This window comes from Camelina sativa, chromosome 5, assembly GCF_000633955.1.
Source record: "Camelina sativa cultivar DH55 chromosome 5, Cs, whole genome shotgun sequence".
Taxonomy (NCBI): Eukaryota; Viridiplantae; Streptophyta; class Magnoliopsida; order Brassicales; family Brassicaceae; genus Camelina; species Camelina sativa.
The window spans coordinates 11,343,701-11,368,958 of record NC_025689.1 but is presented as its reverse complement, the minus strand read 5'-3'; the positions used below and the strand labels follow the sequence as shown (position 1 = coordinate 11,368,958).

Below are 25,258 nucleotides of genomic sequence, written 5' to 3'. Positions count from 1 at the left end.
ATGGTCCTATGGCGACGTGTTCATTCAACTTTGGTGCGGATCAAACCTTTGTTTGGCATCCAGGAGAGTCTCAGCAAGCAACCACGGTTCATGAAGGGATTGCAGCGCTCAATGCCACTGGCCTTACCGGGGAAGTCTTATCCTTTTCTCTTAAGGCCTTACTGTTTCCTTTTGATCCCGGTAAAGTAAACCGCGGTTGAACCTTTGATGCTGCTGATTTTTAGGTTTTTCCTTTTTGATCCAAGTAATGAGCACAATTTTGAGGACAAAACTTCTATAAGAGGGAGGGAATGATGTGATCACGGGATCAGTCCTTCGGCCAAGAACACTCGCAGCCCTCGGACACTACCCGACCACCACTCGGACGCCTCTCAAACTCTCGGACAACCTGCACTGGCGACCAGGAGCTAGCGTAGGCGACCAACAAGGCATCACTCAACCCCCAAGGATCTTCAAGGCGGAGCAAGACAAGCCACCAATGGACATTTCAACCCAAGCTCACCCCCCCATGGCTCATGGCTAGCATCACCAATGAAGAGCCTTGAGTCTTGACCAGCTTTGGGAAGCTTGATTCGCGTGTCTTCACCATCACACTAGTGTGAAGACACCCCTAAGCCATTAGAAGGAGCTGTACTCTTTTTCCTACTTTGGGTTTGTCCCAATGGGTTTACCAAAGAGGTTTTAACGAGGCAGCGACTCTAGTGCATCTCCACTTCGTTCCCACTTGGCTCGTGATCTTGAAACACTTAAAGAGAGACTTAGGAGCCAAGGAAGTGAAGATTATTTCACCACGTCCCAGCCAATGACGTGGCGACCCTATCCCCTTCCTTTTGAATTTTGTCTAGATCTTTCTATGACCGTTGTTTGGTCATTGCCCTTGCTTTACTTTTGTTTTTGCTCTAGGACAAGTGTGTGGTTTAGATCAAGGCCACGTCTCTAGGATTTTAGAGTCTCCTTATGTAAGCCTCACTATATAAAGGCATCAACCCTCTTTGTAAAAGGCAGACTTGAAGTATTGAATTAAATTTCACAAGAGAGAATCTTGTTCTTGTCTCACCTCTCTCCTTAGTCCAAGTCCGGGACTTGACTACCGAGAAACCCTAGCCGATCTCGAACCGGGTTCGACATCGACTAGTTGACCGTATCACGGGCCGAGCCATCTCCCGTGTGTCGTCGCATCAAACCACCTTCGCGTCCATCTCTACCGTATCACGTCCGGTTCCTACCGCTCGTTGTACTTCCGCTTCGACTCCACCTTCCTTATCGCATCACCGAGAATCCTTACCGCATCACCGAGGATTCTTACCGCCTCACCGAGAACCACTTCCGCGTTGCCGAGAGCCGTTTCCGCAGTTTACCTTCAAACTCCGGGGACCGATTTCCGTATCGTCCGTACCGCAACCGAGACTGCTCGACCGAAGCCGAGACCAAAGGCCGGATCTCTCGATCCGCTCGTTCGTTTCAGCTCATCTCTCGCTTCCACCATTTGTTTCCTCTCTGGATTCAAATCTCCGATCCTTGTCCGAGGAAAGCCTCATCTAGTTTCCTCGGCATGTTTTGCTAGACTATCTGCTACACTGTTTACAGAACGTGGAACTTTAACAAAGTTTATAGTTTCATAGAAAGAAGTTATTTTGGCAATGTCCACCAACTGGGTTGCAATGATAGGCTGGTCACTGAGTTGGTATTTGTAGCTGCCTTTGGAGATGTGAGATAGCCGTTTATACAGGGTTTCTGCATCTCCACAAAAGATGACATTGTTGTAACCAAATCTGTTGAGATGAAGAACCGCCCATTTCAATGCTTCGGCTTCTACCTCTAGGGGTGTGCTCATTGGATTGATTGACGCCTTACCTCGTAGAATTAATCGCGCCTGTTTATTATATAAGACCCAAGCTATTCTGGCAATCTCATTTGGTGAGGTCCATAAGGCATCAACAAAACAACAATATTCTTTGGCACTCTGTAAGATAGAATTTACAGATGTATGTTGTGCCAAAAACTGATGCTTCTCTAACCCCCGACCTTGTTGTACTTGCATATCCTCTTTGCCAGCTTCCATGCTTTCTTTCCAGTGCTGAAAGTCAAAATTAGCTTTGTTTATAGTATCAGGGATAGCCCATTTCTTATTTTTGAAAATCAAGTCATTCCTCATCTTCCAGATTCTCCAACCAATAAAAGGGAATAAACTTACATCCTTTTTTTGGTTTTTACTGGCATTCAACAGTTCATCTATGTTCTGATTGAGAGAATGAGAGGAAAAAATTGAACCTGTTCGTTGGTTATGTGGTGTAAGGTTCCAAATCTCCTTGTTTAGCCTGCATTGGAAAAGAAGATGATTGATAGTTTCTGGTGCTTCACCACACCTCTGGCAAGTATCGTCAGACAACATCTTTCTCTTCTTTAAATTTTCTGCTGTTGGCAGTGCATTGTGGAGACATCTCCACCAGAAGTGTTTAAGCTTCTGTGGTATATTGCATTTGCAGATTTTTGTAAAAGATGATGTCTCAGTAGTATTGTGGAGAGCAGTATGATTTGTGAGCGTGTTATTTGAAAACTTACGCTGGATGTGATATCCTGATTTAACAGAGTATTGCCCACTTTTTGTGTGAATCCAAGCTATTGTATCATCTGCTCCTGTTGTAGAAGGCTGTAACCTTCTAATATATGGAATGTCAGTCGGATGAATGATGTCTTGAAGCAGTTCTTCATTTCAACACCCGTGGAAAAGCAAGTCACTAACTTTCAAATTTGGATAAACAGAAGCACCCGGTCCTCTCGCTGGTCTCGGTAGGCTGCAAGGAAGCCACGGATCCTGCCAAACATGAATTTGTTTCCCATTTCCCACTATATATTTAAGACCTTGGGAGATTAGATGTATACCTTGAGAAATACTTTTCCAAGCATAGCTGGAGTTCTTTTTGCACTTTGATGTCATCAGAGTCTGCTTTGGAAAGTATTTTGCTTTTAACACTCTTGCCATTAGAGAGGTTGGTTGCTGGAGGATCCGCCAGCTTTGCTTAGCAAGCAGTGCCAAATTGAAATCCTTGAGATCTCTAATTGCTAAGCCTCCAACATCTTTTGGATCAGTAATTTTACTCCACGCCATCCAAGGGATTTTGTGTCTGTCTTTAGTGCTGGACCACCAGAAGTGTCGCATTGCTTTTGTGATCTGGTTTGTTATTCTAGTGGGGAGAAGGAAACAAGACATATTGTACGTTGGAATGGCTGTGATTACTGACTTCAAGAGAATCTCCTTGCCTGCAGGAGACAGTAATTTAGTTTACCAGCTGTCTATTTTTTGATCAACTCTCTGAGCTAAATAAGAGAAAGCATTTGTCTTATTTCTACCAATAAACTCAGGCAAACCCAAATATCGGCCAAAACCCCCGGTTTTGTGTATTTTCAGAATAGTACTAAGTTCCTTTCGTGTTTCCGAATCAATGCTTTTACCAAAAGTGATAGCCGATTTGTGAAAGTTAACACTCTGACCTGATGCTTTCTCATATTGTTGCAGGATATGTAGTAGAGTTGTACATTCATCCACCGAGGCTCTGCAGAACATAAGTGAATCATCTGCAAAAAGCAAATGAGATATTGCACGACCGTTTCTGCTAGCCTTAAAACCATGAAGCTTTTGCTTTTGGATATTTTCTTGAATTAAAGCAGACAAAGCTTTTGTGCAAAGTAAGTATAAATAAGGTGAAATAGGATCACCTTGACGTATACCGCGTTGAGGCTTTATTTGTCCGACTGGCTGTCCATTGATAAGCACCGAGTATGAAACAGTTGTGATACACTTCATGATCCAATTACACCAGACTTCAGAGAATCCCATCTGTTTCATAACTGCCTCAAGAAATGGCCATTCAACCTTGTCAAAAGCCTTACTAATATCAAGCTTTATAGCAATAAAAAGTTTGACCAGTTTTTTTGTTTAGAGAGAATGAATAAGCTCATGCGCTATAAGAATGTTGTCCATAATCATTCTCCCAGGAATGAAAGCTGATTGGTTTGCAGAGATAATCTCATCTAGCCAGGGTTTGAGTCTATCAGGTAGGACCTTTGATAGAATTTTATAAGCTACATTAGCTAGGCTTATAGGTCGATAGTCCTTTACCTCACTAGGCTGTCCTACTTTTGGTATCAAAAAGATGTGTGTATTATTCATTTTTGGATCTAGAGTGCATTCTTCAAAAAATAATTTAGCAAAATTATACACACCTGTGTGAATAGTAGACCAGTGATCTTGATAGAATCCTGGGTTGAAACCATCTGGTCATGGGGCTTTTTCCCTTGGCATTGCATGGACAGCTTGGTATAACTCTTCTTCTGAAATAGGTTTAGTAAGCTCTTTATTCATTTCAGCTGTTACTCGAGGTTTTACATATTTCACCACATCATCTATATAATTATGATCTGCATTTGTAAGGAACAGAGACTGAAAAGAATCTGTGATCACTTGATTAATACCTTTCTCTTCTTACCAGACTTTTCCATATTCATATGTGATTGCACAAATTCGATTGTAACTTCGTCTCTGTTTGGTTTTGGCATGGAAGAATCTTGTATTACGATCACCCGCTTTAAGCCACTGTATCCTGCTTTTTGTTTTCCAGTATTCCTCTTCCAACCTGTAGACAGTGGTTAATTCTGATTTTAAAGTCTTTATTTGATTGAAATCAATAGGAATATTGTTATACAGTCGAGTAATCTGAGATTTTAGCTCCTCGATTCTCCTTGCCGTATTTACATGGTGCTTTGATTTCCATCTTGAAAGAACTAGTCTACATCTTCTAAGGGCGTCATGGAAGTTTTGGGGTGGTAAGTGATGACACTCTGAGTCCCATGTTTTTGCTAATTCTTCTTTAACTTCCTTATTGAAACGCCATCGGTTGTCGTATTTGAATAAAGGACAGCCAAATCTCTTTTTTTCTCCAGTAGAGATCAAAAGCGGTATGTGGTCAGATCCAATCCAATCTAGTAACTGGACATAGGCCTTGGGAAACACATCATGCCAGTCTGCAGATGCCACAGCTCTATCAGTTCTGGATCTTATAGAATATGAATACCTCTGACCTGTCCAGGTAAACTTGCCCCCCATTACTTTTAAGTCATGCAATCCGGCAGTGTTAAACATTTTTCTGAAAAGCTTGAAGGAGCTTTCAGGTCTGTGCGGACCTCCAATCTTTTCTTCATTACTCACAATATCATTAAAGTCTCCTAAAACTAATCGCGGTCTTCCTCTGTACAAACCCGCTTCAGCCCAAAAAATATTGTGTCCCACATTTTACTACGCTGTCTTTGATCTGGATCTCCATAAACATAAGTTGTGCAAAAAACTGGTGAACCTGGCTCTGATATGTACATGTCAGTGTAGTTCAAAGTAGGAGTACCTACAAAATCAACCTTCACCGCATCATTCCAAAAAATCGCCATGCCTCCACTAAGACCTTCTGAAGGTAGAATAAAACTATTAGGGTAATCAAGTTCTTTTCCTAATCTATTCACATAATTAAAACCATTCTTTGTTTCTACGAGGAACAAGATATCAGGTTTAGAAGACTTCCTGATATCTTTAAGGTATGGAATTGTCAGAGGGTTCCTCTTAAGCCCCTAACAATTCCAATGCAGTATCTTCATCCTGAAAGGGGTGGTTTCGGGGGTTCCACCATCCCCTGAAAATCACCCTTGGTTTTAGGCTTTGAAGTTGATGCTTGATCCTCCATTAAAATGTCCTGTCCCTTTCACTTTTGTCCTCGGTCGGCAAGCTGAGGAGTGTTACTTACTTCTTTCCTTATAGCTTGATCAGATTTATATAAAGTATCCCCTTGGAGCTGTAACTGAGGTTGTTGTTGAATATTCCCTATAGGAAGTGGTTGAGTGATTAATGAATCCTCCCTAATGAAAGTTGCAGAATTCTCATCCTCAGGACCTACTGCAATAGACTTTCTTTTTTCTTCTGCAAGTAGTTTAGACGTAGCTCCATACTCTTTGATTATAAGAGGAATGTACTCTGGAGTGATAGACATATCATCCTTTTCCCTCGGTCGAATTGGAAATTGAGCTTGTTGATTTCAAAAGATAGGTGTAGATGATTCTATGTTTTCGCTCATATGATCATCACCTTCTTGGACTTCTTTGTGTAGTGGTTCTAAGGCAAGTTGAACTGCTACATCATCTATTTGGGGGATTGGGGCTTCATATTCGCAAGCTGTTTGGTCATGTCGTAGAGATCCACAACGAAAACAAAACTTTCGTAGTTTTGGGAAAACAAATCTGATCATAACAGGCGGTTTGGTTGGATCAAACTCGATATTACTTTTTACATATGATTCCATCTACCAATCAAAGAAAAGTATTTGTGTTGAAATAAAAGTATAGTAAAACTTTTTTTTCTCTCAAATAATTTCACTAACATGAATAAAGTTTTTACGGAACTAAACTTTACTGCACTGGTCCGCGGATGTCCATTACAAATTTTCTAAAGGTCGTAAATAAAACATGTGTTTAATGTGACTAGCCGTTGATGATAATTGCAAAGTAGTAAACATAAACCAGTGAATTTGATTCGGGGGATGGTCAAGACACATTTTATTGGGGAGCGGAGAAAAGGATTGAAAGCATCAACGCAAAAGAGTAGTAGACATGTAAGCCAAGACAAGATCTAATTTTGGGGTTAAGTGGTGTGGGAGAGCTGCAAACAAAGTAACAAACCATGAAGTGGTCCTCTTGCTTGTGTATACGTAAATATTCCTTTTGTATGAATTTATCATTTGTTTTTCACATCTATGGCATTTCCCTAATGAAACGTCTACAAAGTCTAGGGTTGATTAAATCTAGATTTTGTTGGACTTATATTCGATCCCCAAAATAAGAAGAAACTTCTACTATATACTACCGAAATTGATCTTAACAACTGAACAACATTTTTACAAAAAAAAAGGATCTTAAGTATAAGTTTTTGTTATTCTCTTAGGATTCATGTTTGAAAAGAAAAATATATATCCATGTGGTCACTAATGTATACCTTCCACAGTGAAATCATGATGTTTGTTGACACTTGACAGTAACACATTTTTAGTGGTCTTTGAGTAGTGCAACCTGCCCATGACTCACTTTACCTTACAAAATATCTGACATTCTTCCACAAAACATAAAAAGTCCAATAAAATCATACTTTTGGATGAATCTGAACTTAAGGAATTTTCAGTTTTACTTTCTTTCTTTTTTCCAATAAAACCAAAAGTGCTGTAAAATAGTGACATCCACTTAAATGTACATAAATATATATATATATATATGTATATATTGTTTTGATAAGTTTTAACACTCATCCTCTATTTAGAGTTATTTCTTTTTCAGATGTAAAACATCATTGTTAATATATCTAATCAAGATTGACGAACAAAGAAGTGCTCTTTATATCAAATCAATAGACTTAACCACAATTGAGTAACTTAAACGATTGTTGCCCATTCCTCAACTTGCTTTTTCTCTATATAATTTAAGATATACTGAAAAATAAACCATCAACCTCCATGCAAATCATATTATATTACAAAGTTGCGCACTTAAAATTTTGTTACATTTCTTTACACTCTAAAAGCAAATTCTGAACTCCACTTTTCTTTTTTCTTCTTCTATAGCTAGGAAACTAGTGGATCAAGTTCCATATCCTCATCTTTCTTTACACACTCACACACACACACTTTAACACAATAACACTTATATATATGAAATGAACTCATGAATTGATGATAATCAAAGCTAAACTATGTATTCTTTGTTTCCACTTCAAACCACATGAAATCATGGACATTCATCATCACCTCTTCTTCACTCTCCTCCTTCTCCTTCTTCCCCTAAGCTCCGCTCAAGAAAACACCAGAAGCTTGGTCATTGATGTCAATGGTCCAGTCGAAACTTCTCCTATCTCCGAGGTTAGTATTTTCTTTCTCTCTCGCTCGTCATAATGAGAAATGAATCTTTCAATCTCAACCATGACGAACCCTTGATTCATCTGAAACTATATCTTAACTTATAACCTAATGAATTAATTTATCATCTCGTCATTAGCATGCATATATATCTGTGTATAATAGAGATATATACATGAAACCATGACGAGCCCTTGATTCATCTGAAAATATACTACCTTCATAGAAATGATTAAGGATAATTAACCAAAAAAATAAATAATGGATATAATCGTTCGATTCCCTGTATAAATGTGTGCTTGTTAATTAACTTATAATAAAATCTCAATTGGTATTATTTTTGTTCTTATTGAAGCAGAAACTAAATCCAAAGCTTGTGTACGAAATCAAAGTGCATGGCTTTATGCTTTGGGCATCGATGGGTGTTTTGATGCCAATTGGTATAATCTCTATCAGATTAATGTCTATCAAAGACCAATCTTCAATCACTCTTCGACGACTCTTCTTTCTTCATGTCTCTTCTCAGGCAGGTTTCATTTTTTTTAACTCTCGTAATTTTTTTTTTTTTTATGTATCAAAATATAACAATTCAACGAACTAAATCATAAGTATGTTGAAAATATTGTATGAGTTGAAAATGAAATTTAAAGGTCGGTGCGAGTGTCAAATGTAGATGGGTGGATAGAGAGTAAAGCAAAGATGCTTCTTTCTTCATCTAAAGAATAAAGATTGCATCCAATTAACAACTTTTTCATGATTTTTAATTAGTAATTAGTAGGGCCTTTTGGGTTATTCTAGATTGTTAATCACACTGATAATCATGGAAACTTGAAGGCCAAGCTAAAGCGTCTACCTTCTTCTTCTTTTTATTAGCTTTAACGTCAATATCTTCATAACCTTTAGTTCTTTCTGACTTTCACTTTCTCTCATTCTGATACTTAACTAAGATCACCACACCTACTAGTCAATTTTTTGTTACAAAATAAATATTTCCATGATAATTAATTAATAACAAGTGTGGATTATTATTGATCAACAACTGTCACTTTTCACTATTGTTATCAATCAACAAGTGTAAGCGAGTAATTAACAATGTGATGAACTTTTAAAACAGATGGTTGCAGTGATACTTGTGACAATAGGGGCAATCATGTCAGTAAAAAACTTCAACAATTCGTTCAATAATCATCACCAACGGCTAGGAATTGGACTTTATGTCATCGTGTGGTTCCAAGCTCTTCTTGGCTTCCTCCGACCTCCAAGGTACGTCTGTTTTTTCTCTTCAAAAAAATATATATTATTATGCCGATGATTTTTTGCTACGATAAGACAGCTTAACAGCTTAAGATTGACAACAATCATTATTTTGTGTTCTTGCTTTTTCATTTAGAGTGCATAATGTACTTCTAAATACAAATTAGTTATAGACTTAATCAAATGTTAATGTTGCATCTTTAATTGATTTAGTACTAAACATTGCAGGGGAGGAAAAGCTAGAAGGAAGTGGTTTTTAGGACACTGGATATCAGGAACATCAATTGCTATTCTTGGGATAATAAACATATACACAGGGTTACACGCTTACACCAAGAAGACATCAACAAGTGCTAAGCTTTGGACTATACTCTTCACTGCACAACTCTCTTCTATTGTTTTGTTCTATCTTGTCCAAGATAAGTGGTCTTACATCCAAAGCCAAACTACCTTTAACAGAAATCAATCCGTTGATCATAACAGCAACATCTCAGCCGCAGAGAATGGCCATGTAGAGGAGGTCGACGAAATTAAACAAAGCTATTAGTATTTTGTTCTTATCTTGAGAGATTGTTTTCTAAGAGACAAAAAGGGTTTCAAAGGCATTTGAATTATTTTGTAGCCGTAATGATTTGACTAACTTACGAGTTTCGATCTTCTTTAGTAAATTTAAGAGAAACATGCTCATAGGCTGTGATTAAGTCGTAACCTAAAAAATTTAACTGCTTTTTTCTTATCAAGAATGAGAAGAAATGGCCGCAATTTCCGTGGAATTTATGAAGGAACTCTCCTCTGTTCATAACTATTATTTAATTTATTTATTTTATTTTATTTTATTTTTTTACCGCAAAAACACCATACTTTATTCGCTAGATCGAATAGGTTAGCCTCATGAGCCAACCACTCTGGAATCTGCGAGCTTACATGGGAAAAAATAGAACCTCGTACTCGAGCGCTCTTAGCAAGACAGTCGGCACGGACATTGTTTGATCTAGAAATGAATGAAATTGAGAATAGAGAAAACCTAGTCGGCACGGACATTGTTTGATCTAGAAATGAATGAAATTGAGAATAGAGAAAACCTATCTCTCAGCCTAGAATAAATAATTTAATTTATTTATTATTAGTATTACAGTAATAATAGTATTAGTATTACTATTAAACTATTACTAGGTATGGAGCCCCCGCGATATCGCGGGGAAAGTTATTTTTAGTAAAATATTTATTACCAAAATTCTTTAATTAAATTTATTTATTAAACTATTGGGATTTCTAAACTATCTAATAAAAATTTCAAAAACATACAAATTTTTGAAATATTCTTTATATCTTTATTGAAAAATATTCTTTAAAAAATAATTTTACTTTCGCATATGATATAATAAATAATTATCAATGCTGAAAACGCGATCTACGATCGACTGGTGAAACCGTTTTTCTCTCTGTTCTCTCTTCTAAAGCAACCCTTCTAAAAACTTTTGTTTTCGTTCACCGTTACCGGCCGACGCCGGCTTCTCTGGCGTCGGTCGGCTCTTCTCTCCTTGTTTTTTTTTTCCGTTTTGCTTCTCTTTGTATAGATCTACTTAATAATTTATGGCAAATCATGATCTCAAAACCCTTGCTCTTTGCCTTCTCACTGTGTTGTTACTAAATCTTAGACCGTCAATCGCAAACCAGTCTCCTATCTTGACTTGGGTGTCGCTTCATAACATCCATATTTCATCAACCTGTTTGAAAAACGTGGTTTTGAGAACATATGAGGTTGCAGATCGTGATTGTTGCGTCCAAATTCCTCTTCACAGTCTCGGCTTTTTTTCTGTCCGTCTGTGGGAGCGTATTTCCAACCCTATTTTGGTCTCAATCCAAGGTTTATGGTGTCGGCTTCTTTCCGTCTTCAAATGGTATTCATCGTTTCTTCACCGAAACGTCACTTTTCCATTCTAATAGAATTGTTGTTTCTCAGATGAAATTATCCGATTCTGGGATTGGAAGTCATTCTTGGATCTGGGATCCTGGAATACACGTTTGCTGCTCTATTGTTTATGTGTTGAAGTTCTGGAAACATCAATTTTATCACAATCAAATTCTGTTTTCGAAGTTTATTACAGAGATAGTGAAGTATTGGCGAAACAATCTGATTTATATTGGGTGGATTTGGTGGTTAAGGAACGCATTAGAGAGATATACAGCAGAATCGATGGACAAAAATGGTATGGGCACTTGTACTAATAGACTAATACGACATAATTTAATGATGAGAAGACAAAACTTATGCTCTATCATCACCAATCTCCTAATGGAGTTTCAAGTCGACAATGTGACTAAAAGAAAGACAGTCACATGTGTAAACAAATCAAAACACAAATGTGCCCAGAATCCTCTTGGTCTTATACTTGGTGGAGAAGAAGATGAAGGACTTTCAAGTTATCTTTGGAGACACTGGAGACGTCATACACTACGGAAACAATTATGGATGAGAAGACAATGGATTTTTCCAAATGATCATAGAGAATATTTGCCGGAATTATCAACTATATCGATCTCAAGAAGGCGACAAGATCTAGAATCATTTCCAACAACATCAGATCTAATTTTCTTAGTTAAAGTAATGTCAATGATATTCTGGAGTTTCAGCACCAAGCTGATAGCCAATCAAAAGTGTGTGAAAGGGGGACTTAACAGATTTTATATGTTGCCTATAAGACTAATTAACAGCAGGGTTACTTCCACTCCTTCACTGAAATTGTATCAATTTCATGTATTTGCGTATATCGGTTGTATTGGAAAGTTTCTGTATAGATTTGTATTTGCGTATTTTGTAAACACTTTTTGATCTCAATATAATTGATTTATGGAAAAAATAATAATTATCAATGCTACACACATCAAATTAAACAAATTTTTACGATTAACTGCCATGAGATAACATTGCAGTCGTGTTATTTCGTTCGCTTTTATTCGTCGTAACCTTTCGTTCACATCTTTTTAATGTAACTTTTTATCTGTGTTTTTTTGTCGTAATTTTTCGTAAATTATTTTTTAATTTCTGAAAAATGAATAAATACAATCTACAGTTGTGTCTTCTCTTCTTAACCTTACAGTCATATTTTTGTATATTTTATGAACCTGTTACAACTTATTCTTTTGTTGTCAAATATGATATGTAAATGATTATATTTTTAAATTTATTTTTTTATTTGTTTTAAATGATAAAATTATGAATACATTGTATAAGACACTATAAATTTCATGAATAATCATATAATAAATTACAGATATTAAAAATATTAATTGAGGACCATTCTTAAAATGACATAATGATTTGTTTAAATTCATTTCTATTAATTACTTTAATCTTTTTTAGCATAACTCAAACATATTTCTATTTCCAAAATCAATTTTTACTTCATAAAAAATGAATATTAATATTACTATTCACTCAATCAGTAAGAAAATTACCAATCCTCTCAAAGTTGAATATAACTAAACAGAAAATTATCACATATTTTATTTATTTGAATCAAAACTCAGTTATATATTCATATAAAAAAAATACATCTATTTTCATAGAGGTAGTATTGTAAATGTATATATAATACAAACAACTATCGTTTTATAGATGAAACATATTTTTATATAAAACAACCTATAGTCATTAAACATTCTGGCAATTATAATAGATTATATATATACAGTTAATCCAATATTGAATGTACTTATTACTTATTTTTCTCCGCGTCAGATGCTGGTTAATTATCCTGAGTCACACATAAATAAATATTAGAGGGGAAGAATAATAATTAGAACTTATAACAATAACATTTAGGTGTATGTTGTAGCATCACAATGTACGCGTCTAAGGAAGATGGTCGGCCAAGGACGGCCACGCTCCTCATTTTTTTTGCAGTCAGAATCCAAAACCTTTTCAAATTTTTATAATATTTCATATTCAGTATCTTTTGTTGTTAAGATTTCAATTTGAGTGTATTATGACTAGAGGTAAATATAAAAATTTCCTTAACCTATATGAAGTTGTAGATAAGTCTTTGTCGTCAAGATAGTTTATTGGACAATCATCTCAACCGTCAATCTTTCTGTTGATCACCGGTTTTTCATCTCCCAAAAACTAAATATTTCCAACTGTAGAAAATATAATAGAATGAACTGTGATATTTTATTTTTATTTTTACCTTGAACGAACTGTAAAATAGAAATACAGAAATCCATATTACTTTCTATAATAAAATTAGTTTTCTAATCAAAAAAGCATGAAGTAGACAAATATATATGTATATATATATATATATACTTGTGACAAAAAAAATAAACAAACATATACGAGCCAATATGCTCTCATTTTCTGAAAAACCAAGTTGAACAACGTTGTTAACAGGTTTGGATTCATACCAATAGAATGATAACTCTCGCTGAATAGATGGTTGTATACCTAGATACTGAATATAATTACAACGATTAACAAAATATATCAAACTGCAATAAATTTCTCACAGTGATGAGACGTCATTTCTAACAAATCTCTTTTAACTAATACAAATATAAAGAAAATTTGAATACAATGGTGAGAAGTTATTTATATATAGATTTCTAAAAATGTAAATATTTGAATAGACACAACTGTTTGTAAAAGACACAACTCTATATTCAATAGACGCAACTTTTTAGAGAGACGCAACTGTAAAAAATTTCTGTCAAAAATATAAAATAAAGAAAATTTGAATACAATGATGAGAAGTCACTTATATATAAATTTATAAAGATGTGAACATTTGAATAGACACAACTGTTTGTAAGAGACACAACTCTACATTTAACAGACGCAACTTTTTAGAGAGATGCAACCATTGAAATTTTCTGTCAAAAAAAAAATATATATATATAAATATATTTTATAAAAAGGTACTACGAAAAATCGTAACTGTTGTTGGCATTTTTTTTATTGTTATTATTATATTTGAATACAATAATGAGAAGTTATTTATACATAGATTTCTAAAGATGGAAACATTTGAATAGACACAACTGTTTGTAAAAGACACAGCTCTATATTCAACAGATACAATTTTTTAGAGAGACGCAACTGTAAAAAATATAAAATAAAGAAAATTTGAATACAATGATGAGAAGTCACTTATATATAAATTTATAAAGATGTGAACATTTGAATAAACACAATTTTTTGTAAGAGACACAACTCTACATTTAACAAACTTCACTTTTTGGAGAGATGCAACCGTTGAAATTTTCTGTCAAAGAAAAAAAATATATATATATATATATATTTTACGAAAAGATAGGACGAAAAATCGCAACTGTTGTTGGTATTTTTCAGATTGTTATTATTATATAGATTAAATTAGATTTTATTTCTGCTATGTATAATTTTTTTCTATATCACTATTTTAGTTATATTAATTCTTTTTTTGCTCTTTCAATAATATTTTTAGTAACGTATGATCTAAATCATTTTTCTATAATTTTTAATTTAATGTATATCATTAGTTTAATTATATTAGTAAATTTAATTATTATATTTACCATTATACATTTTATTATTTTTAGCTGTTTTGACTTTCGACAATATTTTTCTTAAGAGAACAAGGTAAGTGGGAAGAAAAAAAAACTATTTTGATAATTAAAGTTTTTTTATTTGTTAACAATTAAAGTTTGATGTTGGATTAAAAAAAAATACATTAACTCAGTTTATTTAAAACAAATTAACTTCGTACGTACGTAGAAATTTGAGTCTTTTTTTTTTAACAACGTATAAATTGAGTCAATTAACCTAATTAATATATTAGTATAATAAATACAAAGATATAAATTTACATTTATTTTGTTGTAAACAAAAAAAAAACTTCCATTTATTAATTAGTATTTTAAAAAACTTCCACATATAATAAGATCTCCAAGACTGAACCCAACGTAAAAATGGAAACTGATCCATCTCCTTTCTTCATTAATGAAGATTCTAACGTTTAATTGACCTATTGAGTGCCATAGACGGAAACAAAATATCTCTAATTTTGAATAACAATATCTCCATATATGTCTCTTTTACATATATCCCTCCATATATGTATGTAAAATCTACAAAATTTACACACACATAATATGTATGCTGATATATAAATACCAAAGACAAAATCAAAAGATCGAAAAACAAATTCTATCACACAATTCTTCTTCTTCACCAAACCAAAACGTTGACAACTTGTGTGAGTTTTGCAATGATGAGGGGTGCTGTTTCGACCGGATTAGTAACGGTCATGGTAATGATACTTGTGGTGTTAAACCAAACAGAGAGTGCTATTGTGAAAAAACCACATAGAAAGTCTTGTAATATTTATATAGGAAATTGGGTCTATGACCAATCTTACCCTCTCTATGATTCCAAGACTTGCCCTTTCATCGAGAAACAGTTTAACTGCAAGTCCAATGGTCGCCTTGACAGCGAGTACCTTAAGTATCGGTGGCAACCATCCGGCTGCAATCTCCCCAGGTGATTCCATCTATTCTTTATGTATCTATAACGTTTTTCGATACATAAATCTAGTGCGTTTTGAGACATAAACCTAACCCTAGGTGAATTGCTATGGCCTATGAGTACCTGTATCATTCAGGCAATTTAGGCATCAATTAACATTGTTTTGGAAACTTCTTCATTCTCAAAATTTCTTAAATATTTCTTGATTAGGGTCTTAGGATTGATAACTGGATCCATAACATTTTGTATGTTGCATATGAGTTCATATGTAAGACTTGAGAAAATGTTATCTATGTTATAAAAATTCATGATGCTATTGTTAATTTCGTTTTAGCGGTTAGACAAAGCAATGTACCTAGCTAGGTACTTAAGCATGCGGCAGCGATTTATAGATGGCTTTAATACAGACTTCGTTATATAAAAATAAAAACGATTCAATAGAAATGTATACTCTTCATTCCCTTTTACTCTTTTAGAATTAAGTAACCGAAGCTGGATCACCACCCCTCCCTTGAATTCTACACTAGAAAAAAAAATTGTTAGAAGGTCTAGTAAATAAAATGTTATAAACCCAACCATATATATCGGGAACATATATAATTTGTGATAATGCTTATATGACGAATGATATAGAATACTGTTAAACTGAAAATATATATACATTTTTCTTATGATGAATGATGTATATTGCAGATTCAACGGCTTAGATTTTTTGGGTAGAGTAATGAGAGGGAAGAAACTGATGTTCGTAGGAGATTCACTGAGTCTAAACCAATGGCAATCTCTAACTTGTTTGCTTCATAACGCCGCACCAAACGTCAAATTCACCCTCACGCGTTCCCCTTCTGGCCTCTCCGTCTTCTCATTCCCGGTAACTTTACTAACTTCTTCATTAAAATATTTAAAACTTCGGTTTATTTTGGTTTTGATTAATTCTGGTACGGTTCATGTATGTATGCATTCACGCAATGCAGGCTTACAATTCCTCAATCATGTTCTCAAGAAACGCGTTTCTGGTGGATATAGTCGGAGCCCCACCGAATCGAGTAATGAAGCTCGACTCAATCTCGAGCAGTTCCTTGTGGAAAACCGCAGACGTTTTGGTCTTCAACTCTTGGCATTGGTGGCTTCACACTGGCAGAAAACAACCGTAACAATCCACTTTATATATGTCGTCAAACATAACTTAGTGTATGGACTTAAATTAGTATCCAATAACTAATGTGCTCATTAATTTGGCGTTGCATGCAGATGGGACAAAATTCAGTTCGGCCGTAATGAAACGGTTAAAGACATGGACCGATTAGTGGCGTATGAGAAAGCCATGGGGACTTGGGCTAAGTGGATTGATCAAAACATTGATCCTTCCAAAACCAAAGTCTTCTTCCAAGGTGTTTCTCCGGACCATGGCCGGTAAGTTCTTTTTCTATATAACTTTTGTTGTATTCGATAAAATTACGAAAATTATGAAGTAAATGGAATTGTTATTTAATTTACAACCTTGGAACATATTGTTTACACAGCGCAAACGAATGGTCGAAACAAGGTGGCAAAGGCAGTTGCATTGGCGAAACGAAGCCCGTTATAGGATCAAAGTACCGGGCAGGACCACACCGAGCGGAGATGGTGGTGGCAAAATTGATAAAGATGATGAAGAAGCCGGCGCGGTTAATGGATGTGACATTGATGTCTCAGCTAAGGAAAGATGGACATCCTTCAGTGTACGGGCTTGGCGGTCACAAGGCACCAGATTGTAGCCACTGGTGTCTTGCTGGAGTTCCCGATACCTGGAACCAGCTCTTGTATACTGAGTTGTTTCATTACGGGTTTTTTTGATGGTTAGAAACTGTGAAAAAAAAAATCATTATATGAATTACTTGTTACCTCAACATGTTTATTTTAGATTTGATTTCCTTTTCTCTTTTGTAATGTAATTTACATACATCATTATTTTTATGTTTTTATTTTTAGTTATTAAGACAATGTATATTTTTTTAAAGAGAAAGGTAAGTGGGAAGCAAAAAAACTTTTTGATAATGAAAAATATTTGGGTTCAGCCCTAGGGGTGAATACCTCTTATTCATCACCACTTAATCAACCAATCAAAATAAAGCAATATGTCATGTCATATCATATTAAAAAAATAATTCAAAATTAAAATAAAAAGACAAAATAAATTATAAAAACAAATTCTGTAAATTTTTTATTAAGGAAATTATGTTGGTTTGGGTTTATAAATGAGGATTAGAGTTCAAAATTTTATAATTAAAAAAATTATATGTCGGTTTGGATTTATGAAAAAAATAGTTAAAGATTAGATTTTATAATTAAATGATATTATGTATCGGTTTGCGTTTATAAATGAGTAGTTAGGGTTTAGATTTTATAATTAAACAAAATTGTTAATGTGTAAATATGGTTTGATTTTAGTCCAACATCAAACTTTAAGGTGTAAATATGGTTTGTTTTCTTAATTTATTTTGGCTTTTTATTTTAATTTTGAATTATTTTTTAAATATGATATGACAAGGTATATTGCTGATTTTGATTGGTTGATTAAGAAGAGGTGAATAAGAGGTGTTCACCCCTAGATTAAGAGGGGGTGAATAAGAGGTGTTTACCCTTAGATTAAGAAGGGTTGAATAAGAGGTGTTCACCCGTAGGGGTGAATCCAATAATTTTCCCTAATATAATAAATACAAAGATAAACTTTCACATATTGATTAGTATTAAAAAAAAAACTTCCACATATAATAATAAGATCTCTAGATCTCCAAGACTAAATCCAATGTAAAAATGGAAACTGATCCATAGACATAAACATAATATCTCTAATTTTGAATAACAAAATCTGCAACATCTACACACACATAATATATATATGCTGATATATAAAACCAAAGACACAGACAAATTAAAGAAAAACAAATTGTTCTTCTTCACCAAACCAAAACGTTGACAACTTGTGTGAGTTTTGCAATGATGAGGGGTGCTGTTTCGACCGGATTAGTAACGGTCATGGTAATGATGCTTGTGGTTTTGAACCAAATAGAGAGCGCTATTGTTAATGATTCATTATTACCACATAGAGAGTCTTGTAATATTTATATAGGAAATTGGGTCTATGACCAATCTTACCCTCTCTATGATTCCAAGACTTGCCCTTTCATCCAGAAACAGTTTAACTGCAAGCCCAATGGTCGCCCTGACAGCGAATACCTCAAGTATCGGTGGCAACCATCCGACTGCAACCTCCGCAGGTTATTCCATCTATTCTTCATGTATCTATAACGTTTTTCCCGATACGTAACGTAGATCTAGCTAGTGCGTCCTAAGACATATTTACATAATCCCTAGGTGAATTGGTATGAGTAATGTAGGCATCAAATAACAATGTTTGGGAAACTTTCTTCATTCTCATATTGTCTTTTAAGATTTCTTTAATATTTGTTAATCATAAATATTGCCACCTATGCATTTTGTATCGATCGGTGCATGCATAAAATAGAATTTCATGCACCTCTTAAAATTTAGTAATAAGTACCTTTTAACTATAAGCCAAAAAAGCATTCATAATGCTATAGTTGATTTCATATCATTATGAATAAAAATGTTACAAACCCAACCATATATCGGGAACATAAAATGATTTGTGATAATGATTTTATATATATGAACGACATAGAAATATTGATTTGAGTATAAAATACACATTTTGTTTTGATGATGTATATTGCAGATTCGATGGCTTAGATTTTTTGGGAAGAGTAATGAGAGGGAAGAAACTGATGTTCGTAGGAGATTCACTGAGTCTAAACCAATGGCAGTCTCTAACTTGTTTGCTTCACAATGCCGCACCAAACGCCAAATTCACCCCCACACGTTCCGCTTCTGGCCTCTCCGTCTTCTCATTCCCGGTAACGTTTCTAACTTCTTCATTAGACTCTTTTAACTTTCCGGTGTTATATAGTCCGGTTTAATTTGGTTTTTGATTAATTCTGGTTTGGTTCGTGTATGTTGCATGCAATGCAGGCTTACAATTCCTCAATCATGTTCTCAAGAAACGCGTTTCTGGTGGATATAGTGGGAGCAGCCCCACCGAATCGAGTGTTGAAGCTCGACTCAATCTCGAGCGGTTCCTTGTGGAAAACCGCAGACGTTTTGGTCTTCAACTCTTGGCACTGGTGGCTTCACACTGGCAGAAAACAACCGTAAAAATCCACTTTCTATATATATGTCGTCAAACATATCTCATGTATGGACTTAATAGTATACAACTTATAATGTTACTCATTTGGGGTTGCAGATGGGATTCAATTGCGTACGGTAACGTAAACGTTAAAGACATGGACCGATTAGAGGCGTATGAGAAAGCTATGACGACTTGGGCTAATTGGGTTGATCAAAACATTGATCCTTCCAAAACCAAAGTCTTCTTCCAAGGAGTTTCTCCGGACCATGGCCGGTAAGTTCTTTCTCTATATAGCTTATATGTTGTGTTCGTTACTTATACACTTCATATTTAACGATAGAATGGAATTATTAATAACAACAATATTGGAATATAATGTTACAGCGCAAACGAATGGTCGAAACAAGGTGGCAAAGGAAGTTGCGTTGGAGAAACAACGCCGGTTATGGGATCCAATTACCTGGCGGGACCACACCCAGCGGAGATGGTGGTGGCGAAACTAATAAAGAAGATGAAGAAGCCGGCGCGGTTAATGGATGTGACATTGATGTCTCAGCTAAGGAAAGATGGACATCCTTCCGCCTACGGGATTGGTGGTCACAAGGCACCAGATTGTAGCCACTGGTGTCTTGCTGGAGTTCCCGATACCTGGAACCAGCTCTTGTATAATGAGTTGTTTAATTACTGATTTCTTTGATGGTTATAAACTTTTAAAAAAACTATATTAATTATAAGATTTACTTATCGGTTATCACTGGTGTCTTGCTGGATTTCCTTTTCCTTTTTGTCATCCAAAACGCTTGAAAACAAAAAGGATTCATTGACTGGTTGAACCATTTATGAAAGAAGACCTAGTTTGATCCTTCCTGATCTTCTGACTAAATTGGCTAAAATATTGATCATAGAATTTAATTAGTGAGTAATTAGAGAACATATGTAATATAGTTTGAACTAATCCATTAAAGTTATTGACAACAAAAATAAATAAATAAAATGACTAGAGGACTAAGAAATTATAAAAATAATATTTTTTAACAAAATTTTAGATTAAAAAAAAAAAAGATGGAACTTGTAAATTATAAGCTTTTTCAATTATAAACAATAATTGAAAGAAAAGGTCGGTCGAAGCTTTTTTAATTTTCAAGAAATGTTTTTTAAAATTTGGGTTTAGAGGAAAATAGAAATTTGACTTGGTCATAAAAAAACAAAAAGCTTTGGTTTTTAGAGTAAAAGACAAACAAACACATCTCTATCTCTCTCTTTCACTTCACGTTTACGAGGCAGTGTCGTCGTCGTCGACCTCTGGATCTCATCGGGGTTTCATCAATCTCCTCCGCTTCATCCTCCGTCGATCTATTCACCGTGTACCGTACTTAGGTGTCTTGAGATGTCGATTTGAGAGACTCTACACGGTTAGATTTACAACGCATTCTCCGCCAGAAAAGGATCATAAATCATGGCTGCTGTGGATGTTCATCGGTTCGCTGAGTCAATCACTTGCCATGCTTGGAGTCCTGATCACTCCAGTATGTTTCCCATCTCTCTGATTTCGAGATGCTTTTGCTTCTCTTCCTTCGCTTTTTGTTTCATTTACTGTTTGGTCTTTGGGAAGATGAGAAAGGAGTTTTGAGGTAGCATAAACTAGAGATTCAGATCATGTTTTCAATTCGGAAATATTGGAACTTTTTGAGTTTTTGAACTTGTCACTTATTGGGATTCGAATGACTTGTAATTTCCTGGGATTGAGGATTCTGAGGTCAATGTTATATATGTCCCTTGTGTTTATTTTTCTGGGTTTCAATGTTAGGAAACATGAGCTTAATTGAATTGGTTTATGCATCATTATAGGTAAAGAAAGATTGATTCTTTCATATACACATTCTTAGTAGTTTAGGTTCAACTTAGCAAGAGAGAGCAGTTGGAGATTCCAGAGAGATGCTAGGTAGGGTTTAGGAATAGTTGGTATCTAGTATTAATTGATTAGTTTTACTAAACCGATGAACCCAGTTTCTTGTAATCCCTTAACCTAACCATTTATGTGATGTGACATTTGTTTCGTTTTCCTTTGTAGTGGTTGCTCTGTGTCCTAACAATACTGAAGTTCATATCTATAAATCATTATCTCAAGACCAGTGGGAGAGGTTACATGTCCTCCAAAAGGTGAAAACTTTCTCTCTCTATCTGAAACTAATGAACCTGCACTCCTTTCTTTCCTCATTCTCTACTTTCATATGTTTACTTATTCTCATATCACTGATCACTTGTCACTGAAAAGTCACTTGTCACTGAAAAGTGTTCTGTAGACAGCTTAAATCTCCCTTTAGAACAACGTCATGATTATTGTTTTGAATTGTTGCAGCATGACCAAATTGTTTCTGGAATAGATTGGAGCTCAAAGTCCAACAAAATCGTCACTGTTTCTCATGACAGGAACTCGTAAGTTGCAACCTTTGATATAACCTTGCACTTCGCTTTATGCTGTGAGAAACTCCAAACCTGTTATTCTTAGTTCTTCCCTGGTTTAGTTCGTGAAACTGAGTTTATAATGCTTCTTGAAGGTACGTGTGGAGCCTCGAAGGAGGTGAATGGGTACCAACTCTTGTTATTCTTAGACTAAATCGTGCTGCACTTTGTGTCCAATGGAGTCCAAAAGGTAAATGTATCAAATCCTAAAATTTCTGAGTTTTTAAGCTTAATTACTGATGTAATATGTACCTTTACTTTTCGTATAATTTCTAATTTAGGGTCCCATCTTTTTGTTCAATATCTTTAGAGAACAAGTTTGCTGTTGGAAGTGGTGCTAAAACAGTTTGTATATGCTATTATGAGCAAGAGAATAACTGGTAATCTCTTCTTCTGGTTTTAATTATCATTATTTGGCATGTTGCATGATTTTTTTGCTATGCATGGTGTTGTCGGTCTAAGAAATTGGTATTATCTTGTGTTATGTTCTGCATGTTATCAACACCAAATTATTCTGGTTATCTTGGCATGCATAACTGTGAATTGTGTAGAGGTTTTGACAAGATCTGGAATACGTGCAATCCTCACAATATGTGCATAACTGTAAATCAGGATCTGGAATATGTGTATATTATTTGTTTCATTAAAGTTTCGCCATTTTGGTAGGCTGACATTGTTTGGCTTAACTGTTCTCAGGTGGGTCAGTAAACTTATTCGGAAAAGGCACGAATCTTCAGTCACATCTGTTGCTTGGCATCCTAATAATGTGAGTGCAATTGACACAACCTCTTGTACTTCATGTATTATGCAGGCTCTGTGAATGCCTTCTCTACCAAAACATTGTATTAGTTGGCCACTAGATAGAGTATAAAGTACATGAGCCCTAAGATAGAATATCAATCTCCACAAACTAGTTTATCTTCTAAATCATTAAATATGTTCGTGTTGCTTCTCTTATTGTCTGTTTTGCATTAGATTCTTCTGGCAACGACATCTACAGATGGAAAATGTCGGGTATTTTCAACATTCATCAAAGGAGTTGACACAAAGTATGCTCATTACTGAACATCTACCTTTTAATTCATTTTTGCAAACATGGGGCAATTTCTTATTTGTCTTCACTCAATCGGTTGATACAGGGATTCAAAAGCAGCCTCACCAGCAGAAACCAAATTTGGGGAGGTTCGTTTGGCAGGCTTTCTTTTAGTAAATATTCTGATGTTTATGCCATATATCTGTTCCCTCTACTCTCTCATCTAATGTTACGGAACTTTTTTTCTGTTGTATCTTTGTTGAAACAGCAAATCTTACAGCTTGATCTCTCATATTCTTGGGCGTTTGGTGTGAAATGGTCTCCTACAGGAAACACCTTAGCTTATGTAGGTCAGATATTTTTTCTAAGACTTGAGATGTTTGTCCATTGCACTCTACTGGAAATATAGAGTGACTTCAACTTGGTTGCATAATTTTTACTTCCCTCTGTCTCACTTACCTAGTTTCTGTAATCGTGTATAGGTCATAGCTCCATGATATACTTTGTTGATGATGTTGGTCCTTCCCCTTTAGCCCAAAGCGTTGCATTCCGAGATTTGCCTCTTCGTGATGTGGGTCAGCATCCACTCTTCTTTTACTTTTGAGAAACTGGTCTTCTCCATGTGTTATGTCCTGAATCGATATATTGCTATTTCAGGTTCTGTTTATTTCTGAGAAAATGGTGATAGGCGTTGGATATGACAGCAACCCAATGGTATTTGCCTCAGATGATACTGGAATATGGTGTGTAGCTCTCTGAATCATCTGCTTATTTTTCTCTTAGCCGTTTGCATACTATGAAATCCTTCAAGTCTTTTACTATTCTTAAATCGCAGGCCGTATAGTTAGTTCTGAAATGATTCACACATTGATGATTGCCTTGTTTATAAGTTTTTGTTTATGGTTGTAGGAGCTTTATTAGATACATCGGAGAAAAGAAAGCAGCATCTTCGAATTCCAGTTACAGTTCGCAGGTACCAATTTACCAAATTTTCCTTCTTGTGTTTGTTGGTAATATGTCTAGTTTTAGCTAAATAGTATAAAATATGATTGAACTTTAGCTTATCACTGTATTGTTCTTCTAAGATAGTAGTCTTTCCGGTTAGTCTAGTTGCTATTTTTTTTTCTTGGATTTACTACGTTCCACTTGCATTATGTTGTTGTGTTGTGTCTCATCCATCTGTTCATTATGTGATATTTTCAGTTTTCCGAAGCATTTGGGAAATTCTACGGTAGTCAATCAAAGGCTGCAACAGCCAACGATGCATCTGAATCACGTGGAGGCGTTCATGATAACTGCATAAAGTAAAATGCCTCTTCAAAGTGTCTTAACTATTTCAGTCCATTGAATGTTAAGAGACTGACGCATAATTTTACCTGAAACTTGCAGTTCCATTGTGTCTCTGAGTAAAGCAGGGAGTCCCAAAGTAATGCGATTCAGCACCTCAGGTCAGTCACTAATTTGGAGTCAGCAAATCCGATTCTCAAAAAACAAATCAGCAGTTTCCTTTACTCAGCATATCGGTTTGTTATTTTAGGATTGGATGGCAAAATAGCCGTATGGGATCTGGAGAACATGGAACAAGAACTTGGCAATCAGGTTTAGTAAACACACAAAAAAAAAGGCATATCTGGAGCGTAAGCAAGATTTTACTGAATTTGTATATCAGATTTTTTTTTCCGACTTAATGCCAGCCTTTTTAACCCTTTCCAATTTCATAATTGTTTCACTTTGCAAACTACAACAATAAAGTTGCAGTCTTAGTAATTTTGAGCTATGCTCTTCACCTTTGGATCTTTGTAATATCTTGAATGCTTTAAAATTTGATTTATTGTAGTCGAAATGTGTAATACTGTACCTGTTTTTAAATA

General features: G+C 35.1%; 4 protein-coding genes across 5 annotated transcripts; all 4 read left to right on the top strand.

The window, feature by feature from the left end:
- LOC104786542 (cytochrome b561 domain-containing protein At2g30890-like) lies at positions 7,551 to 9,815 on the top strand. Of its 2 annotated transcripts, none has more exons than XM_010511973.2 (4): positions 7,551 to 7,943; positions 8,296 to 8,466; positions 9,055 to 9,203; positions 9,423 to 9,815. In XM_010511973.2, the coding sequence occupies exons 1-4, from the start codon at positions 7,758 to 7,760 to the stop codon at positions 9,739 to 9,741; spliced, it is 825 nt and encodes a 274-aa protein (XP_010510275.1). In that variant the 5' UTR covers positions 7,551 to 7,757; the 3' UTR covers positions 9,742 to 9,815. The 2 variants fall into 2 exon arrangements, with proteins under 2 accessions (XP_010510275.1, XP_010510276.1); XM_010511974.2 differs by having other exon boundaries at positions 7,554 to 7,943; positions 8,299 to 8,466.
- Positions 15,406 to 17,535, top strand: LOC104789147 (protein trichome birefringence-like 43). The gene is made up of 5 exons (XM_010514886.2): positions 15,406 to 15,714; positions 16,393 to 16,570; positions 16,674 to 16,849; positions 16,951 to 17,112; positions 17,223 to 17,535. The coding sequence occupies exons 1-5, from the start codon at positions 15,443 to 15,445 to the stop codon at positions 17,533 to 17,535; spliced, it is 1,101 nt and encodes a 366-aa protein (XP_010513188.2). The 5' UTR covers positions 15,406 to 15,442.
- Positions 18,619 to 20,642, top strand: LOC104786541 (protein trichome birefringence-like 43). The gene is made up of 5 exons (XM_010511972.1): positions 18,619 to 18,959; positions 19,439 to 19,616; positions 19,732 to 19,910; positions 20,006 to 20,164; positions 20,276 to 20,642. The coding sequence occupies exons 1-5, from the start codon at positions 18,679 to 18,681 to the stop codon at positions 20,577 to 20,579; spliced, it is 1,101 nt and encodes a 366-aa protein (XP_010510274.1). The 5' UTR covers positions 18,619 to 18,678; the 3' UTR covers positions 20,580 to 20,642.
- On the top strand, positions 21,102 to 25,223 carry LOC104786540 (actin-related protein 2/3 complex subunit 1A). The gene is made up of 15 exons (XM_010511971.2): positions 21,102 to 21,417; positions 21,963 to 22,051; positions 22,251 to 22,327; positions 22,450 to 22,544; positions 22,665 to 22,734; positions 23,051 to 23,120; positions 23,330 to 23,403; positions 23,494 to 23,536; positions 23,656 to 23,737; positions 23,870 to 23,958; positions 24,045 to 24,130; positions 24,297 to 24,360; positions 24,591 to 24,691; positions 24,777 to 24,835; positions 24,925 to 25,223. Exons 1-15 carry the CDS (start codon positions 21,348 to 21,350, stop codon positions 24,990 to 24,992), a joined length of 1,137 nt encoding a protein of 378 aa, XP_010510273.1. The 5' UTR covers positions 21,102 to 21,347; the 3' UTR covers positions 24,993 to 25,223.

Bases quoted from the DNA above. Each gene is read 5' to 3' on its own strand.
- LOC104786542 (XM_010511973.2), top strand. From the start codon at position 7,758: ATGATAATCAAAGCTAAACTATGTATTCTTTGTTTCCACTTCAAACCA. The intron at 7,944-8,295 runs GTTAGTATTTTC...TTCTTATTGAAG, and splicing joins AAACTTCTCCTATCTCCGAG to CAGAAACTAAATCCAAAGCT. The intron at 9,204-9,422 runs GTACGTCTGTTT...TAAACATTGCAG, and splicing joins GGCTTCCTCCGACCTCCAAG to GGGAGGAAAAGCTAGAAGGA.
- LOC104789147 (XM_010514886.2), top strand. From the start codon at position 15,443: ATGATGAGGGGTGCTGTTTCGACCGGATTAGTAACGGTCATGGTAATG. The intron at 15,715-16,392 runs GTGATTCCATCT...TGTATATTGCAG, and splicing joins TCCGGCTGCAATCTCCCCAG to ATTCAACGGCTTAGATTTTT. The intron at 16,571-16,673 runs GTAACTTTACTA...CACGCAATGCAG, and splicing joins TCTCCGTCTTCTCATTCCCG to GCTTACAATTCCTCAATCAT.
- LOC104786540 (XM_010511971.2), top strand. From the start codon at position 21,348: ATGGCTGCTGTGGATGTTCATCGGTTCGCTGAGTCAATCACTTGCCAT. The intron at 24,131-24,296 runs GTGTGTAGCTCT...TTATGGTTGTAG, and splicing joins TCAGATGATACTGGAATATG to GAGCTTTATTAGATACATCG. The intron at 24,361-24,590 runs GTACCAATTTAC...TGATATTTTCAG, and splicing joins ATTCCAGTTACAGTTCGCAG to TTTTCCGAAGCATTTGGGAA.
- LOC104786541 (XM_010511972.1), top strand. From the start codon at position 18,679: ATGATGAGGGGTGCTGTTTCGACCGGATTAGTAACGGTCATGGTAATG. The intron at 19,911-20,005 runs GTAAAAATCCAC...TTGGGGTTGCAG, and splicing joins CACACTGGCAGAAAACAACC to ATGGGATTCAATTGCGTACG. The intron at 20,165-20,275 runs GTAAGTTCTTTC...ATAATGTTACAG, and splicing joins GTTTCTCCGGACCATGGCCG to CGCAAACGAATGGTCGAAAC.